The 18,042-nt window shown below is 50.1% G+C and overlaps 4 protein-coding genes across 4 annotated transcripts; all 4 read right to left on the bottom strand.

The window, feature by feature from the left end:
* Positions 1–774: 774 nt before the first annotated feature.
* Positions 775–2,616, bottom strand: PHYSODRAFT_297819 (hypothetical protein; the record flags this gene model as incomplete). The annotated part of the gene is made up of 4 exons (XM_009523590.1): positions 775–1,224; positions 1,298–1,369; positions 1,719–2,192; positions 2,548–2,616. 4 exons carry the CDS (start codon positions 2,614–2,616, stop codon positions 775–777), a joined length of 1,065 nt encoding a protein of 354 aa, XP_009521885.1.
* A 367-nt stretch (positions 2,617–2,983) lies between these two features.
* PHYSODRAFT_248879 (hypothetical protein) lies at positions 2,984–4,718 on the bottom strand (the record flags this gene model as incomplete). Its single annotated transcript, XM_009523591.1, has 5 exons — positions 2,984–2,990; positions 3,224–3,507; positions 3,639–3,917; positions 4,000–4,176; positions 4,332–4,718. The coding sequence occupies 5 exons, from the start codon at positions 4,716–4,718 to the stop codon at positions 2,984–2,986; spliced, it is 1,134 nt and encodes a 377-aa protein (XP_009521886.1).
* Positions 4,719–8,009: 3,291 nt separating this feature from the next.
* PHYSODRAFT_379828 (hypothetical protein) lies at positions 8,010–8,321 on the bottom strand (the record flags this gene model as incomplete). The annotated part of the gene is made up of 1 exon (XM_009523592.1): positions 8,010–8,321. A coding segment is annotated over one exon (312 nt), but the record flags the coding sequence as incomplete, so codon positions are not given.
* A 168-nt stretch (positions 8,322–8,489) lies between these two features.
* PHYSODRAFT_327474 (hypothetical protein) lies at positions 8,490–10,986 on the bottom strand (the record flags this gene model as incomplete). Its single annotated transcript, XM_009523593.1, has 4 exons — positions 8,490–8,761; positions 10,079–10,211; positions 10,702–10,828; positions 10,907–10,986. 4 exons carry the CDS (start codon positions 10,984–10,986, stop codon positions 8,490–8,492), a joined length of 612 nt encoding a protein of 203 aa, XP_009521888.1.
* Between the last annotated feature and the right edge of the window lie 7,056 nt (positions 10,987–18,042).

The following is an 18,042-nucleotide window of genomic DNA, read 5'->3' on the forward strand; positions in this document are numbered from 1 at the left end:
CATCGAAAACTAAACGTGGCAATAGAAGCCAAATGCAACACTAAGTATGTTATATTTTCTTTGCAAGCTTTGTTGGCACATAGTGACCTACTTGTCGAACGAATATGAAAACTCTTCTCGGCTTATGGAAGAGCGGATACAGTGGTCTCATCACGGCTGCGATATTCTACTACGGATTATTGTGGCTTTCATCCGTTTTGGCAAATCGGGTGGTCCAAGATCCGATATATCGGGCCCGATTTGCTGGAGGGCTCCAATTTAGCAGGAGGGGCTGAGGGAAGCAAAGTATATCTGGCCCGATTTGCGTCTGGGGGCTGCGAGGGGCCGCTTTTCGCCGGCAAAAGGGACCGCCGCGAAAACATGTCTGGGGCCCTCTCATATCGGCGTGGCACGAAGTTGTAGCGGCCGTAGATGATCACACAGGTGATTTAGCTGGCCATAGTGCTATGAAGTGGCTATATACAGTGTACTATTGTCCCCAATGTCTTGCAGTTCTAATGCGTCATGAGAGGTGGGGAGAGGTATGGCCAACTTGGAATGCCTCCCCTTTGAGCCTTATGCTATTAACTCAGGTCAGATATAGCTAAATTGGACTAACCGATCATGTAGGAGCTCCATTTTATATAAATCGGACTCCGAGATAACACTCAAATCGGGCGGCAAAATAGTTGAAAACCACAATATATCCGAGCTTGCCAACAAAAATAGTGTGTCGAACTTTAAATATGAATTGAAGGTGCATTGATTCTCACTTTCTACAGTATTCAAAATTGGCTACTTCGAGACAATCGTTGTTCCTTGATGAGCCAACGCATCATCGAACAGCAGATTCTCGATTTCATGCTTTCTCAGAGCCACCTTGGAGTCCCATCCTTTGATGGCCAGCTCCATGATTCCTGGTGCTCGAAATGCCTTGGCTGCTTCACTCCCTTCGTCAGACTGGAATACAGCCAGATAAGTTTCGATTATGGCCGTCTCCTGACCCGAAGCCAACCGCGCGCCACTCCTGACAACGACGCTCATTTCCTCCCGGTACTTCAAACCTCCGAAGAAGCCGATCTTCTTCCCAGCCGGCCTCGACGTCATTTGACTGACGATCACGGTGCGATTTTCTTCGACGAACTTTCGCGCCGCCCCGTGTTCGTGGATGTATGCCACCGTACCTCCTAAGCTGCATACGAAGTGGATATAACTTGTAGCTGTATCTTCGCTTTGGTAATAGTCCTGTGAGTTTTGTACACACGAAATTGTTAGTGAGTTCATTGATTTTATTTTCCGACCAGAGTGTCATTCTTACCTCCGCGTAGACGTGGTCAGCTTCAGGAACTTTTCGATGTCCCAAGCATCTCCAGTTGCTGTTTGCTGTACGCTGAACGGAACCATATTGTTGTCGAGAAACTCAGCGAAGACACCGCTTGTAGCACCTTGGAGTGTCTGGCACACTCAGCCAGGGCACGGGACTTCGTCCATGCCCTTCTCCCGAAAGATCCGACCAACCGAAGCGTACTGCGTATCGCTGTGGCTCAGAAGATTTGCGAAAACTTGCGAGTTGTCGGCCAGTTCGTGGACGTGTTTCGGACGCCTCAGCAATAGTTTGTTGCCCATGAGCTGTCAATGCTCATGCCGAGAAATGACTCTCACATGAAAGCAAACACAAAATTAAGTACACCATAAACCGGATTAAGCCATTCTTATGGCATGGCTGTAAACTTACTTACCTCCTCGTCAATTCGCCGCCTGAACATGCGCTTGAAATTCTTGATCTCGCGCAGCTGAAGCGACTTGATTTGAAGTAGGGCCGCGTTGTCGTTCTCTGATTTCAGGCGTAGCATTTTCTGTCGGGAGGCGACACATTGCCATGGAGACTGCCTGCTCACAGATGTGATCGTCGAGCTGGCCGGAGACGGGGACGATTTTAGCTCCTGAATCTGCTGCGTCAGCATCGCGACCAATTCACGCAGGTCGTTCATCTGCTCCTTGCGGGTCTTTCGCTTCGTATGGACTCTGAATGATCGATGCAAGCTGCACGTATTGCGCCCACTGGCGACTGTCAACCCGATGGGAGTGTCCTTCACTGGAGAAGAGCTTGGACTCTGGACCGGGGTCAGCGAAGCTAGCTCCAGGTTCGTAGCGAGGTCCAACTGGCCGGCCCCACTAAAGTCAGGACTGTCTCGTTGGTGACGTTGGCCAGTCTGCCTCGACGTCAAGTTCGTCCAAGAACTCGACGAGGTCAAGCGGGTACAGATCCATCGTCAGAACTTTGCTGGAATCGAGGCACTAGCTGCACCTCACTGTGAGTTATTTGTACTTGTGGTACGTTGGCCGTTGGTAGAGAGTGGAAAATTCACAAGTGAGCGATTCATCACAGTGATCTTGAGTGGTGTGGTGAGTGAGTGAGGTAAGCCCCTCCCACGCGAATAAAAGCACATGCCGTACCACCGATTACCACCACGCAGTGGACCACTTCCTTGAAGTGATCAACAATGCAACGGGGTCTGGGAATCAACAATGCAGGTATCTCACTTGTTACGCGTGAGTCACACATACATAGCCTGCACGGCGCAGACTGCACTCCGCCCACAATACCGCAGGACGGTCGACCAGAGTCATACTCATTACTGTAGCGGCTATAGTAAAAACGAACTTGCGAACTACTGAGCGTCAGTAGATAAACGCAGGCTTAGGAGTTTCAATAACTTTGTCCTTGCTGCTGGCGCTCTGCGTTGTACTGCATGCAGTAGCCATTGCTGCTATTGATCTTGGATGTCTAGAATTCTGGTACCGGTACTTGTAGCCCGTAATACTACCCTTCACATTTCATGGGAAAAGCATTCCGTCCCAACCCCAGCAGGCAAAACACGAGGGTACCGTAGAAGCAGTTGAGCCTGTACCGGTAGCAGCTTTACAGTGCTCAGTTCTACGTTGACCCTGTCAAGGGCGAAAACCAGCACCCGATGCAGTGTTCTGCGTGGTCTTCAACTCACTACAACCTGAAGAGCAGAGGAAGCACAACAAAAACAGAAGAATGGCAACTGTGAGAAGACTCTGCTATTTGCTGCAAAGCTATTATATCAGCATTTTGCCTTGGTTGATGGACTCATCTAACAGCAAGTTCTCGATCTCTTGGTTGTTGAAGGAAACTTTGCGGCCCCATCCCTTAGCTGCTATATCCACGTAAGCAGGCAACTGATGCTGCACAGCAGACTGGTCGCCTTTGGCACACCTTGACACGGAAATGAGACTCTCAATGATAGTAGTCTCCTGCCCCGACGCCATAGCATCGCCGCGCCTCACGACGACCTGCATCGTCTCAATAAAGCGCAGCCCCACCGACCAGGATGTGCAGGTCGTAGGCTCTGCGAGAGTTCGGCTGATGAATACCGTGCGGTTTTCTTCAGCGTACTTCCGAGTCACACGTCGCTCTGACACATACGAGGTTAAACCGTTTTCGTAGTACGTGAAACCAACAGAACTCTTGCTGGCGCAGCCCGACTGCTTCTTCAACTCCTGATGCACAATAAACACAGATGCATCGCATGCCATTACCATAGTTCAGTACAGGATCGACTATCGTTAGACAAACACACACAACAAGTTACCGATGTGCAGACGTGTTGTCCTGGCTGCCTTTCACGAACTCTCGAGCTCTGCAGGAACGCCCACACGGCGTTTTCTGCGCGTTGTAAGTCGAACGGAACTCGGTTCTTGTCTAGGAATTCAACGAATTCCTCCCTATCCGCAGCGTTGGGGTACACTTGGCGCTCTCGACCTGGACACGGAACTCTCGCCATGTTCTTCTCCGCGAACACTCTATCCAGATTTGCGCACAGCTCGTCAAGTTCTTGCAATAGTTCGTCGAAAATTTCTTCGTTGTTGCTGATCTTCGGGCGCTTAGACAGGTGGATCTCGCCAAGTAGCTACAGGTGCAGATTAAGAAGAACATTGTTAGGGCGGATAGGAACCTCCAATACAATACACGCAGGATCGGCTGCATCTTACCTCTTCGTCGCGACGTCGGCGGATCATGCGTCGGAAGTTACGGGCCTGTTGTCTTTGCTGGTCAAGCAATCCTCGCAACTTGGCATTCTCTTCCTCCGCGCTCTGTCGAAGCTGCAACTGGCGGGCAGCAATATCCTCCCAGATCGACTGCGGCTTGAAGAGAAGCGACGCCACATGCTGGCTTGCGTAACATGATTCTGGTGACGACGGGTCACCAACCGCAAGAGAATTCGGCGAAGCCAACACCCGAATCTCGTCTAATTGTTGGGTGAGCTCTGCTACGGTCCTTGGATCTTCTGCTTGCGTGAAACCCGCCCTTTGCGCTGTCGTACAGCAGGAGAACCCGACACTCTCTTCTGCGGTGCGCTTAGCGTCGCTGGATTGGTCAGAGGCGTATCGAGAAGGTCATATCCCGCGAGCAGCTCGTCAAGCTCAGCGTGGCTGAAGCCGTCGTTGCCAAAATTGTCAGCCTCGAACAGGTTAGTGTTGGCGACATTTGGGGCGTCTTCTTCATCCCTAGAGCTGCCTCGACCCTCGTACACGAGATCAGGAATTTCAAGCGAGTGAACGCGCTTCAAGAACGGCTTGGCACGACGATGCACGTCATAGTTAGCTCCGGAAGCCTCTAATCCGTACGTACTTGGCGATGCCTCTTGGCGGTTCTGGCTGGACGAGGGGGAAATCAGCATGCTGTCTTCAGCTTCATTTAATTCCTCCATGGTCGGCTATGGTACTGAAGGCCAATACGGATTTGAGACGTCTAGTCACCGACAGTGTTGGTGCTGGTGATAGCCTATCGTGTACCTATCACTGATAGGTACACGATTGCTACATGTACTCCAAAGTGGCCCATGACAGCAGCGTAATCAACTCGATTTTCCTACTTGTAATTTATTGTATGCCTATTAGCAGCCAATTACAGCATTTGTATTTATTTGTGCCAATCATAGGGAGGCCACGGAAGAGTTTCGGCCAATAGATTTCGATAGGGTTAGGGAAGCCCAATATCCGATCGGAGGGACTTGCAAAATATGTGAATGTCAATTCAAATTCTTAGATAAACTCGTATCACACGCCTTATCGGACCTGTACCATAATTGAGGTACATATGCAGTATTTGAAACTGAAAATGGCCATCTCGACGTCGTGATGTAGCAATGTATGAGCGTGCATGGTGTGTATAATAGACCACCGGCTAAAAACGTGAAATATTCGCGAGTTATTATTGTGCAATTTAGATACCAGTGCTATTTCCTGGACGATTCTGGCTGGTACGAACCCGTTAGTTAATCTGTTATCTCGACGTAATTAGTCTAAGAAGTGATATTTTCGACTCTAACTCGGTCTTTTCAGTGGAACTGATGTGCAGCAGCACATGTCAGAAAAATTGAATAAATACGAATGATTTCGCATTATCTCCGTCTGAACTCAGTGATACACATTCTGGTCCAAAAATACACTAGTTTCATTCAATGTTAATACGGCCACTCGATATATTCGATCCTGGAGCCTAGTCGGCAAGTTGTAGACGTTCTGGATGAGTTTTTTTATTAGAACCCTAGCATTTGATAGCGTCGCGCATGCTCTCGACGTCCAGAAGAAGTAGCGCTTCCATTTGCAAAATGAACGGGTAGGTCTGATGAATATACTTGCATTTTATAAAGTTACCCTAACCCTGATTAGGCCGCTGTTGCCCTGGTGAATGTGAGGAAATTGAAGCTGCTTCCGGTTTACTTGGGTTTTGTATACATCTTAAGTCAGAAGCAACTTCCGCCTCTAGAAACAACAAAATATGCAAAATCCGATTGCATGACTAATCATCGCGCAGTATCTTCGGAGTATTAACCAGTCATAACGTCCACTTTAGTATCAATTTTGCAAGAATATTTGATAAAACTAAAGACGACGGTAATTATCTTTAGGAGACTTCTGAGGACTTGAAGATAAGGTAACAAGACTAAAAATACTAGGTTTTCTAACATGACCTTAAATACTACGACAAGACATTAAATACTCAACAAGACTGAAAATACTACGACAAGACCAACATTACTTGCATTAATCTCTAAGGTACGCGTGCCTAGACTTCACAAGACGACGTTTACGGTCGAGGCGGATGTATCGGACCAGTGTGTCAATCGTGAGTACATTGACGTCTGAGCTGGCAACGTTCTGTAGCCAATTATCGGTGTAATATGCTGCATAGCCTGAAAGTGAAATGTCACAGAGATTCCGCGGGTTTTGAATCCTCTTTTGGAGAGCAAAGGCCTTCACGTCTTCCGCAATCAGTTTAGCGACGCTTAGTCTGCTAGGCAAGGCTCCACTCTTCTTCTTGTCTTGGGCCGTCCACTCACTAGCTGGCTTGAAAAGGTGGCGGCTCGGATCAGCGTTCCAATACATTCGGTACATGTCTTTCCAGTCCTTGGTTGGTGGGAGGATCGACACCTGCTCCATGTGACTTTCGCTGCTATTGGCACTTGATGGAACTGGTACTGACTGCTGGGACGGTTGCAAGACGGATACCAGCAAGTCAATCTTGTCGTGGAGCGCTTTGACGGAGTTCTCAACAATTTTCAGCCGCTTTTCGATGGCACCGGCCGATGGAGGCTGTCGGACAGGAATCGTTAGGTTACGCTTCCGACCTGAGTACGTGGTAGGACAGCCCGAGTGCGCTTGGCGATCCGGCGCTAAGCAGTCCGCTAATTGTTTGTCTTCGTCATTAGCCGCTTGGTCCAGTAGATAGCGCACAAGCGTCTCGGCCGACTCATTTGGGGTCCATCCCGCCCACCACTTCACCATGCGCAGTGACCACCGACGCTCGGGAACAGCAAACATGAACATGTATTGCGCACCAGCTCGACGAAACGTGTGAGATGTGAACCAGATATCACGCCACTCCTGCTTGACGTAGCCACGCGTCGATTTCCCGTTTCGATTCAGATCCGGGCACAACGCAGTTGAGAAGGGTGATGAATGCCTGCTCAGACATCTTCTTGCCCCATTCTACACGCGCATTTTCACAACCGGTGGATGCAGTGTCGGACTTCAGCACACTTTTAGCCACTTTTGACAGCGCCGGAAAGACGTAGTCACCGTCGCTCCAGCTGTGATCAGTCTTCCCTTGCACGTAGGAAAGCCATGCTGTCAAATGCGTCAATGCGTCCATGGGGTTCTCGCTATCGTCCAAACGATGCAGGTTTTAGCAGCGTCCTTCGGCAACCTCAGTCTTTCTTCCTTCAAGCTTGTAAACTCCAAATGTAATGGAAACACTCGGGTCCGTTGTACTGGGTCGTGTCATTCCTAACGTGAGATTCTTCCACTGAAGACTGAGCACCTCATTGATCCGGCTCATCAGGCGACTGACTTCCGAGAATCCTTTCGCATTTGCCAGGTGGCAGTGTAGTACCCGGAGCATGTTCAATGAAATTGGGGTAGCTTGGCTGTAATGGGCCTACTTTGGCCCACTACTTTAGCTTACACGTGTGCGCGTGTATGTGAGGAAGCGTACCTTAGTTTAAATTAGAGTTAATTATACTCGGGCCTCCGAGTATAGATTAATCTAAATATACGATCGAAATAATGTTTTTGGGTTAAAATGAGAACTGCTATTTTTGTTTTATGTTTCTGACTTCCTCTAAATGTAATATTCTAAGATAGGAATCTGCCAACCAGCCGTTGGCAGAATTCCAATGCTATGCATGTCGCTCATTGGCTAAGAGATGCTGCTCTCAGCCAATAGGAACCCTAAGTCTCTATGGACCACCCTCGTAAATGTATGTAGCCTTTGGTGTGTCTACACCAAGGTCGAGAAAGTCTTTCGAACCTCTAACAGACGTCGTGTCTGTTAGAGTTACAAGTGACTGTAGCCACTTGTGCGTGTAACCCTGTTGCATTGGCGCTGCGAAAACTCCGTGCTCTTCCGCTTCTTTAACCCTCGCATGAACAAAAGCATCTTTGGCAGGGTTGCCCAACCCGTACTTGTTGCCGTTGGCGTCCGTGGCTACCATCCACTTGTCAGGTCCTGCGGCGTCTCGACGTTCGTAACTTCCATAGTAATTGGCGACCGCTGCCCGAATCTTCTCCGCCGTTTGGTTAGACACAGCTGCAGACGCAGACACACTTTCCATGAACGCAGCCAAAAGAGACGGAAGCTCATGGTGGCGCACAGCCACAGGGTCGGGGTATTCATTCGCGATGCAGAACTCACAAAACTTCTTGAAGTACGACGCGTAAACATCTCTTGTCTCCTTCTTAATTACGTGCGTGGCTGTAGCAATTCCGCCTTGCAACAGTTCTTGAAACGAGGTTGTATGCGATGCCATGCTGAGAGTGACGGAGTGCTTCGTGTCCAGCCAAATGGATTGTGAACGTCGGAGCCACTCATTTAACCCCTAGTACTTTGAGTCTTGTTTATTACTTTTAGTCTTGTCGTAGTACTTTGGGTCTCGTTAAAAGTGGGACATGTATTCCAATAGACCTATACATTGTGTTTAGGCATCTTCGCTATCCGAATCAGACCCAAATGTCTCCCTTAACCGTCTCTCGTTCGCCAGCTGGTCTTCCTTGGCCTTCATCTTGACCTCGTATGCGTTATCCTTCTCGATGAATCCAGCCTTGTAAACTGCCTCAAACTCAGCTAGGGTCGCACAAGCTTTACCTTCTCCAAATTGGTCGATCTCCTCCTGGATTGGCGCTTCAAGTGCAATGTTTTTGTTGCGTACCTTCTCGCACAGCTTCATCCACTTCGCGATTTTCTCTTGATCTGCAAGTGAATCCGGTACTTTTGAAGGCGAGCACGCTCGCCGAATATGGTGTTCGTACTTGCTTCAAGCATTTTCGTCTTGTAAAGACTGAACACTTTGCATGTTTTTTCAAGCGCGCTCAGGCCAGGCTGTACTTGAAACTCCTGAGGCACCCAATGGCGCTTGTCAGGGTGGAGTAGTAGATAGGTCTTGTTAAACCATGCCTTTGACAGCAAGTCGACGGTCTCCATCTAAATGAACTCGTGTCAGTACCAATTCATCACTATGAACAATGTCTGTTGTCTACCTGGGAGAAAATGCACTCGAACAAATCCGCATTGCGGCTTAATTCCCCGAGGGGGTGCTTAATTAGCCCCACTGGCTCGGGTTTAAGTGGGAGAGGCACCCTCTCCACCTCGCTGAGCTGCTGCCGAAACGCTTCGTATACAATGGTAAGCTTGGGTCCTCCTTATTAAATTAAAGAATCTTACGGTACCCTCAAGCCGTTGAAATGACTCGGACGCGCGCCGGCTGCGCTGGTCTCCTACGCGCTTGGCGCGGTGCTTGACCTATGAGCGCTTGCGAATCTCGCGCCGGGTGTCGCGCACCTTAATTCCCTTGCATTTCTTTGCGTGCTTGGAAAAGTTCGTGCGCGATATCCCGTTGCCACACTTCTCGCACAGCTTCTTCGCCGCGCTGCCGTGCGGAGCCCTGACCATTTCGGGTTATGATGCAGCGACCAATCGTCGTATGCTTACTGGTTAATACTATTTTTGGACTGATTCGATTTTGATTGGCTGAAATATTTTTGCATGGGATTGTTTTGGGGTTGCGCTGGTGAAAGAAGTAAAAAGTCACACAGCCGATGGACAAATCCTCTATAATTCTATGTGTTTAGGTTACAAGCCTACAGCAAGATTTGAAGGTGTGATTTGACCCGAGACGAACATTTATTCGAAACGACCCTCTCAATGCAACATACCACTCACAAATTTAGATAAAATACAAATAAATAGAAAACTGGGCACCATCCGCTAAGACAGACTTTTTGCGACTGTTATCTATTAGAGCGCGTAAGTGAAGCCGCTAGGGGTGTACATTAACATTACCGGCCATTTGCAACCCAGGTTGTATTTCTGGCGATCCGTGGCCTGTGATTGGCCAGAGGTAGGGTATCGGCCAGGATTTTGGCTGGTACGGCGCCCAATAAGCGGAGTGTCGTTTGCAACTTATGTAGCGCGCCGAGTAGTAAATACTGTTCAGTTTTGCAACCCTATCGCCATACAAAAGTCAAGTGAGGGTAGCAAAACACCACCGTATGAGAGTCCACGCCATACTGCCGAAGAGTTGCGAAAAGCATCCCGGGATAATCAAACACCGCGGAGCGTGGGGCGGCGCGGCGCGGCTCATAACGGCCGTGTCCAGCCTGGCGAGTTGCTGAGCGTACGACCGGTGGGGCTGCGCGTACGACTGGAAGAGGGCGCGCAGGCCCGCGCTGCGACCGAGATCGCCACGTGTTTGGCGGTGAAGTATTCGGCTGGGCTATCTCCGCCCATTTTAGTGCTGCTGTTGGCATGCAGCCCCTCCCTAACCGCATCGTTGCCTGCAAGTTGCTATCAAGAAGCTCATTGAAGGACCTCAAGACGGCATTGGCATGCCAGACAACTTCTCGTGTGCGGGGCTCGTGCTGGCCGTCATCGGCATGTCCTGCATCGATTCGCGAGCGTTTACGCGTTCGTGGTCATCTACCGCGTGATGGTGCCTATGTCCAAGCGCATCATGAACTACAACAATCAGGGCGTGTGGTACATGAGCAAGTGGGGTGGTGGCTCTCGGTCGTCTCGCTGATGTGTGCCCTGCGTGCTGGGCGAGATACTTCTGGGCGGCCTGTTCCCGGACACCTTCAGCACCACCTACAGGATCTTCTTTATGGCGCTCGGTGCCTCCCCGTGTGCCTCACCCCGACGCTCAAGAAGGGCACCGGGCTCGCCAGCGGCGCGGTATGCACATCGTCGACATCATCGGCGTGACCATAGTACGACATGTCTGGGCCGCTCGACTTCACCGGCACCAAGCTCAAGATCTCGCTTGTGCAGATCGCAGATCGCGGGCATGTTTGACAAGCTGTTGCTCGTGTACAACGCTATCCCGGCCGGGCAGCGCACACGGCGTTGCCGAGTCGGCGTTGGGCTGCCTGCTGCGCAACAAGAGCGTGGGGTCGGATCGCTGGCAACTTGGTCGCCATGACCAGCTCTTACCACCAGAACGACGGCTATGACAGTCATTTCTAAGAGCACTGCTGGCAAAGCTACAGCAAAGCGCACCAAACAGCATGTAGCAGTCTGTTAGACTCGCAAAAGTGCACTTCAACACCTAAGTTAATTTTAGCCAATCAACGATCGGTAGCAAAGCAGGTTGCACGCCCTGCTGGTATTTATACAGTAGAGGAGTTTTATTAAATATACGTTTATTATATAACGAATAATCTCATAACAATGCAGCGTGGTTGGCATCGTGCAGCCCGCACGTGCTGCGTGCTCCTGCAACGGGCAGCACGCAGCTCTTAGGCCGAGCAGCATGCCGCCAGCCCTGCCAGGTAAGGCACTAGCACTCGGGGGGTCTTCATGGCGGCGGCGGTGGTGGCGGCTGCTTCTGCAGGCCGCGGGGGGCTGCCGGGAGGGCGCGCGCTGCCGGGAGGGCGCGCGCTGTCGGGAGGGCGCGCCGCAGCTTGCAGGCGCTCACCCAACGGGCAGCCTGCCGGCCGCCCTGCCGGGCAAGCCATCAAGGTTCTCCGGGCAGCCGTCCGCCCCGCCACCGCCCCACCAACCAGTCGCCGTCCTGCTGCTCGCCGCCGCCTCGCCGTCCAGCCAGCAACCGACCTGCATCCGCTCTGCCGACCTGCCGCCGCTTCGCCAGTCCTTCCTACCGCCGTCGTCCTGCTGCTCCGCCGTCGTCCTGGAGCCTGCCACCTGCCGCTTCCTTCGGCGCCACGGCCGCTGCCTCCGGCACTCTGCCCTCCACGCAAGCCCACCACCCAACGCTAGAATAAAAATGAGCTAAAGTGTAATCGGTGTGTGGCTTACAGCATAATACACGAACTAATATATTTCTTTTTAGAGTCCATCCTTGTAGGGTACCATGTTTTTGGTACAGGTCCGATAGGTCCTATAGTCGGATATTTCATGGTATGGATACCACGCACGCGTTCGCTACGCCGGCAACGTCTCTCCCCTTGCATAAGGAACTGGGGCTATTAGTTGATGCAGGACGTCTGCAATACCTTGGGTGCTATCGAAGATTTCTTGTCTTTATTGTGGGGAATCACTGCCTTAGTCGGTCTGAAAGCACGGGTGTCATTTCTAGGAAATCCACACGACACAATATTATATAGTACATACAAACAACCGGACATAATTACCACTTGGTACGAAGTACACGAAGGGGCTATGGAGCAAGTTGCAATATTTCGGCACGAGTTCTTCGCTGGAATTACCGGACGAGTGGGGCAAACCCGTGATGCACTTTGGTGAAGGTGACACACCAACTAAATTTAGATTTGGAGGTGGAACATCAGCTTGAAGCAATAAAAAAACCAGGGTTTGGTAGTAGTCAGCGATAGTAGTGATAATATCACTACTACTACTATAGCACTACTATAGCACTGGGGTCTGCGCCTTATAGTAGTGATATAGCTATAGTAGCGAAAAAAATGTCACTAGTAGTGATAATAGTAGTGTTAATATCACTACTACTATCCCGAACTTCAACCCACGGCAGATCTTCAAAAGGCGCGAAAATAGGTGGTTCTCAGCCCTCCCCTCCGCGCGCTTTGCGCGCTTTGGCTCATTTCTCGATACTCGGGCGGAGGAACAAGCAGTTAAAGCGCGCTAGGAGGGCTGCCATTGGTGGAAGGAAGCAAAGACTTCATCGTGCAGTTTGTATTCACCAGTCGAGTAGTCCGTCGACCTCTGAAAACGGTAGGGCTGCCAGCACGCATCATCTTGCTTGGCTAATACTTCTACCAGCAGGTTCTGCAGCTACCCACGCCTCAGCAAGTTCTTACTGACAGCGACGCAGGAGTTAAAGAAGCTAGGAGCAGAGTAACTAACAGTATCCCTGACTACATCATTCATAACGCACTCACGATCGATCGACTCGGTGTGGAGCTCCTCTAACGACAAGGCCAAGGCATGTACAGTATGCATATTGTTTTGCTGTGTGTGATTCCGGAGATGTGCTCACTACCGTCCTGACTTTAGGGATCATTTTCGGGTGGCATCGTGCGATGGCTGATCCTGGTGCGTGTCTGAATTTCTGTTTTGCTCAAAGCTGCTGAATCTCACTGTATCGTTTGCGGTGATGTCCTCGTCGGCGTTACTGGTCAGCTGCTTAACTTGCTCGAGTTTAGATGGGGCATGGTTGTTCAACAGCATTCCTAGGTTACTTCGTGACTGGCCACTACGAACAAGGATTGACCTTTTACACTGCGGCTTTGGCGTCGTAGTTCGCGCGCGTGGAGGAAAACAGCGGCAGAATGGGTACAGTGTAGATAGTAGTACTATAGTAGTGCTATAGTAGTAATATTAGTAGTAATATCTACTAATGATGTTCTCTAACTACTAATAGTAGTATTAGTGCTATCGACTCTGAGTCGGATAGTAGTAGTAGTAGTATCACTACTAGCCAAAATTCTCACCACTACCAAACCCTGAAAATAACGAAATCAGGGGTCGGTAGTAAAACACAAATACTTGAGGTAAGTATTTTTGAGGCGTACTCCTCCTGCATCTACCGCAGAATACAAAGCTTTCACTCTCGATAGGACTGTACAATAGCAGCTAAATCTACCAACTGCATTATCCAACGAACTCATTTCCTCTCTCGTGTCATTGAGTCATTGGCGGGCGAATTGAAAAAGTTTTCATGACGATCATCAAGGCGAGTCGATACAATTGAAGGGGCGAAGAAATCCGTAAGAGCGAGGCCTATTGCTAAGGAGTTGAAAGACCTGCTGCTCATGTTAGCCTGCGACCTCAGTGGCTGCGGGCCAACGTGAATGAGCTACAATGACATAGGCGTAAGTTCAGGCATTTAAGCTGCAGATTCTTTGGGCCTGAGAGGTAAATCGACAACGCATGTAGAGCGTCGAATCTGCTTATAGATCTTCGCACTGCACACTCGTGTCTATCATCGGTCTGCATATCAGACTGAAGGTGAAAAATATATGGTAGATATGCATGTTACTTGACGACAAGATCCGAACACTATTGTGGCGCTGCTAAGAGCCTAGACGTTCCTGGCATGGGCTCGCGCGATTTTTTTTAATTTCAGCGCCACACATACCATCCTACTACTACGTGGTATTAGTTAAAAAAAATAGAATGTTGTACGCCTATGCTCTTGTTCTTGTACTACATTGTACCACACGAAGTCACTTGTAGGACTCCTTTACTATTTCACGGATTGTAATAAGAATAACATTTAGGAGCAACACGCTGGCTCGCTGTTGGCGCCAAAAGCGAGCCAATAATTTACTAAAAGTACATCTGCTGTTCATCATTCAAAGAAAATGCGAAAAGGTGGTGCTTTCTGTTTTTTTTTTAAATTAGGTATTTTCTACTTCGAGATGGTCATTGTTCCTTTATGACTCAACGCATCACTGAACCGCAGATTCTCGATTTCTTGCTTTCTTTGAGCCACCTTGGAGTCCCATCCTTTGATGGCCAGCTCCATGATTCCTGGCGCTCGAAATGCCTTGGCTGCTTCACTCCCTTCGTCGGACTGGAATACGGCCAAATGAGTTTCGATTATGGCCGTCTCCTGACCCGAAGCCAACCGCGCGCCACTCCTGACAACGACGCTCATTTCCTCCCGGTACTTCAAACCTCCGAAGAAGCCGATCTTCTTCCCAGCCGGCCTCGACGTCATTTGACTGACGATCACGGTGCGATTTTCTTCGACGAACTTTGGCGCCGCCCCGTGCTCGTGAATATACGCTGCTGTACCACCTACACTGCAAACGAAATGAATGTAGCTCGTGGTTGTATCTTCGTTTTGGTGATAGCCCTAAGCGCCGGTGACACAACATTGTTAGGGGGTTTCGTGTTACAAGACACCATATCGCGACGGTTCCGATAGGCAACCCGGAGCGTTGCTCCAGGAGGGTACACAGGTCGACGAATAGTTTCATGGACGATGATAACGGATAATAATTGAGTAAATACCAAAGTTGTTTTGTTTTTAATCCTTAAAAGCACTACCAGCCCAACTCTCTAGTTGATTCTAACGTGGGCATCTGCTTCGCAGCCGCAGCATCTGCCCGAGAATGCGTAATTGAGCAAATAGTTGCGCACATCGAAGTGTATCGATACGGAAATGATGTTTCAGCCAAACCAGTGTGAGGCTGGTAACCAGCAAGCCCCGCTCTTCTTTATCGTGGTGGGTTCTCAGGAACCGAAAGTCGCCAATTGAGGTTGCCTGGTCTGATGAGGCCATCGGTGACATAACACCCTGGTCAGCGTCCAATGGCTGCGTTGGCGCCAGCAACGAGAGAGCTATTTCATTCATTTTGCAGGTAAGGTATACTGTGCTCATTTTTGTACTATGTTGTGTGCTAACGATCAGACGAGATAACTACAGTAGCGGAACGAAGGAGAGACGCATGGTGCGCTGATCTTGACCATTTAACTTGAGGATGTTAGCTAAGTGACAATAATGATCCTCAATTCAAAAATAAAACAAACAAACAAACTTTTAACTTAGGGCTTGGGGGATAAATTGCGGAATGAGATATACGCTAATGGGCCAATTCCTTGGAAGTGCGTGCTTCAACGCAGGGAAAAAAGTCTTGTTCAAACGAACGATGCTCGTGTCACTGTCGAGTTGAGCTGATCGGTTTGGCGACAGACACGAGGTTGGGCATCTTCGGCTAAGAGTGATTGGGTATTGAGCAAATTGACATGTAAAAAAATGCAGCCTGCAGCTAGACAAGTCATGTTGTTCATCTTCAGCTAAGCTTGGTCGATTATGCGCAAATTGATACGCCTTCAGCGAAGCCATGACGCTCTCATGAGCGTTCGTAAGTGTTTGAATGCAGGTTTTGGTCAATAATAAACGATTAGTATCAACCTTTGATAAATAATGTGCATAAATCTTAGCATTTATCGACGGGTACCCGATTCCGGCAGATATTAGCTTAAACATTACAATTAAGAAAGAGAGACCCGGTTTGGTACCCGGTTTTGGAAAGTGAAAAGTTTTTTGCCGGGGCCAAGCACAGGTCTTCGACCTGTGAACATCCCTACATTTTCCGACAACTAGGACTCTTGCTTAAAGTATTGACCAAATTTAGGTTCTCTCCAGAATACAACTGCGGTGGAGATGGTAAAGTAAGTTACGGTGTCAAATGGAAGCACATGCGGCTAATACTACATGTAGTAGAAGATATCAAAGAGTATAAGGATAGCTACATATATTACTGCAGTTCACCTTCTAAGATGCTATCTCGGCAATCTTGCCGGTTGTTGCAGCACGCGTAGTCTAACGCTACTCCTGTTCGTCTCATTCGACTTCACCAGCCTCGAACGGGCCCACCAGCGAGGTCATGACGGGCCGTTGCCCTTCGCGGGGCACGTTCACGACCGCAGTGGCGTTGGCCTCCATCTCGTCCGGGGCAGCGACGCGCATGGAGGACCCAGCAGGGGTCCGCCCATTTCACCTGCGCTGGTGGACTCCTCGCTGGATGAGCCTGACAGACCGACGCCCTGCTTTTGAGCTTGCCGACGTGGAGCCCTGCGACCACGTGCACCCGTCCACCTTCTTGTCCTTGGGCTTGGTCGGCTCGCCGCCGATCTTATTCACGGTCACGAGGGTCATCTTGCTGACGATCTTGGGGGGCATGGTGCTCGACGTGCTGCCGCACGAACAGTAGAGCTGGCCGACGTCTCGGAAGTAGCAGCCCTCGAGGGAGACGGAGCCCGGGACGTTGTGCGCCGGCCGGCGACCTCGTCGTAGACCGCCACCATCGCCGTTCACCTGCTGACCTTGTTGCCCTTGGTGCACGGCTCATTCTCGCTTCCCTCACCGGACAGCCTTCTCCAGCTCCTGCTCGCTCTTGATCATCTCGCCCGACACACCACTCTCGCCGATGAAATTGCCCTCGCGCACCACCACCTCATCGCTGCCCATCGTGAGCACGCACACCGTCTTCGCGTCGATGGGCAGCGCCCTGCAGTAGCACACGCTCGACGTGCTCCATCCAGCCCCGACCGGTGCGCCGCGCGAGACGTCATGCCCCGGGTCCGTCGGGCGCGTGCGCGGAGGTTGCGGCACTGTGCAGGAACCGCGCTCCGCGCTCGCCGTCGTGGTCACGATCTCTGGCCGCCGCTGGGTCGCGTGTGGGGGCCTCCTTGCTTGAACATGGTCGCGATTCTTGCAATGAACACCAATCAAAACTCCAATCCGTCCTATTCTAGGACACATCCTAGCTGTCAGAACGGCGAAAATATTTGCAAAATATTCTCTATACTTGACTTTTGAATAGGCATATACATATTTAGGCCAGCCTTCCGACAAATATTTGTCGGAAAGTGTCGGAGCGCATTCGCCTAGCCCTAACCGATGTCATTGGCTGAAATAGCCACTCCAGGCGATAAGATAGGCTGTAATTCAGGTAATGACCAGCCTGAAACAATCCTGCTCACTTATCAGTCGGAAAGACCGACCACTATATTCATCCATACATCGCATAGTCGTCGTTGTTACCTCAGCAAAGACGTGATCGGCGTCGGGAATTTTTCGACGCCCCAAGCACCGCCAAACCGCACTTGTCGCTTGTTGGACGCTGAACGGGACCAGATCCTTATCACGAAACTCAGCCAGGACACCGTTTGTAGCATCTTCAGGCATTTGGGACGATCGACCTGGGCATGTGACCTTGTCCATGCCCTTCTCAAGGAAGATCCGATCGACCGAGTCGTACTGCGCTTCACTGTGAGCCAGGAGATTTGCGAAAACTTGCGAGTTATCGGCCAGTTCGTGGACGTGCTTCGGACGTTTCAGCAGTAGCTTGTTACCTATGAGCTACAAGCCAAAACAATCACAAAATGAAGTCACACCACATACCTGATAAAACCCTAATTTGCTTAGTAAATGTAAACTTACCTCCTCGTCAATTCGTCTCCTAAACGTCCGCTTGATATTCTTGGTCTCGCGCTGCTGAACTGTTTTAACCCGCTACAGAGCCGCACTTTCTTCCTCTGCTTTCAGGCGTAGCATGTGCTGTCGGGCAGCGATATATTCT

Source organism: Phytophthora sojae (genome assembly GCF_000149755.1).
Source record: "Phytophthora sojae unplaced genomic scaffold PHYSOscaffold_3, whole genome shotgun sequence".
In the NCBI taxonomy this organism is placed as follows: domain Eukaryota; phylum Oomycota; class Peronosporomycetes; order Peronosporales; family Peronosporaceae; genus Phytophthora; species Phytophthora sojae.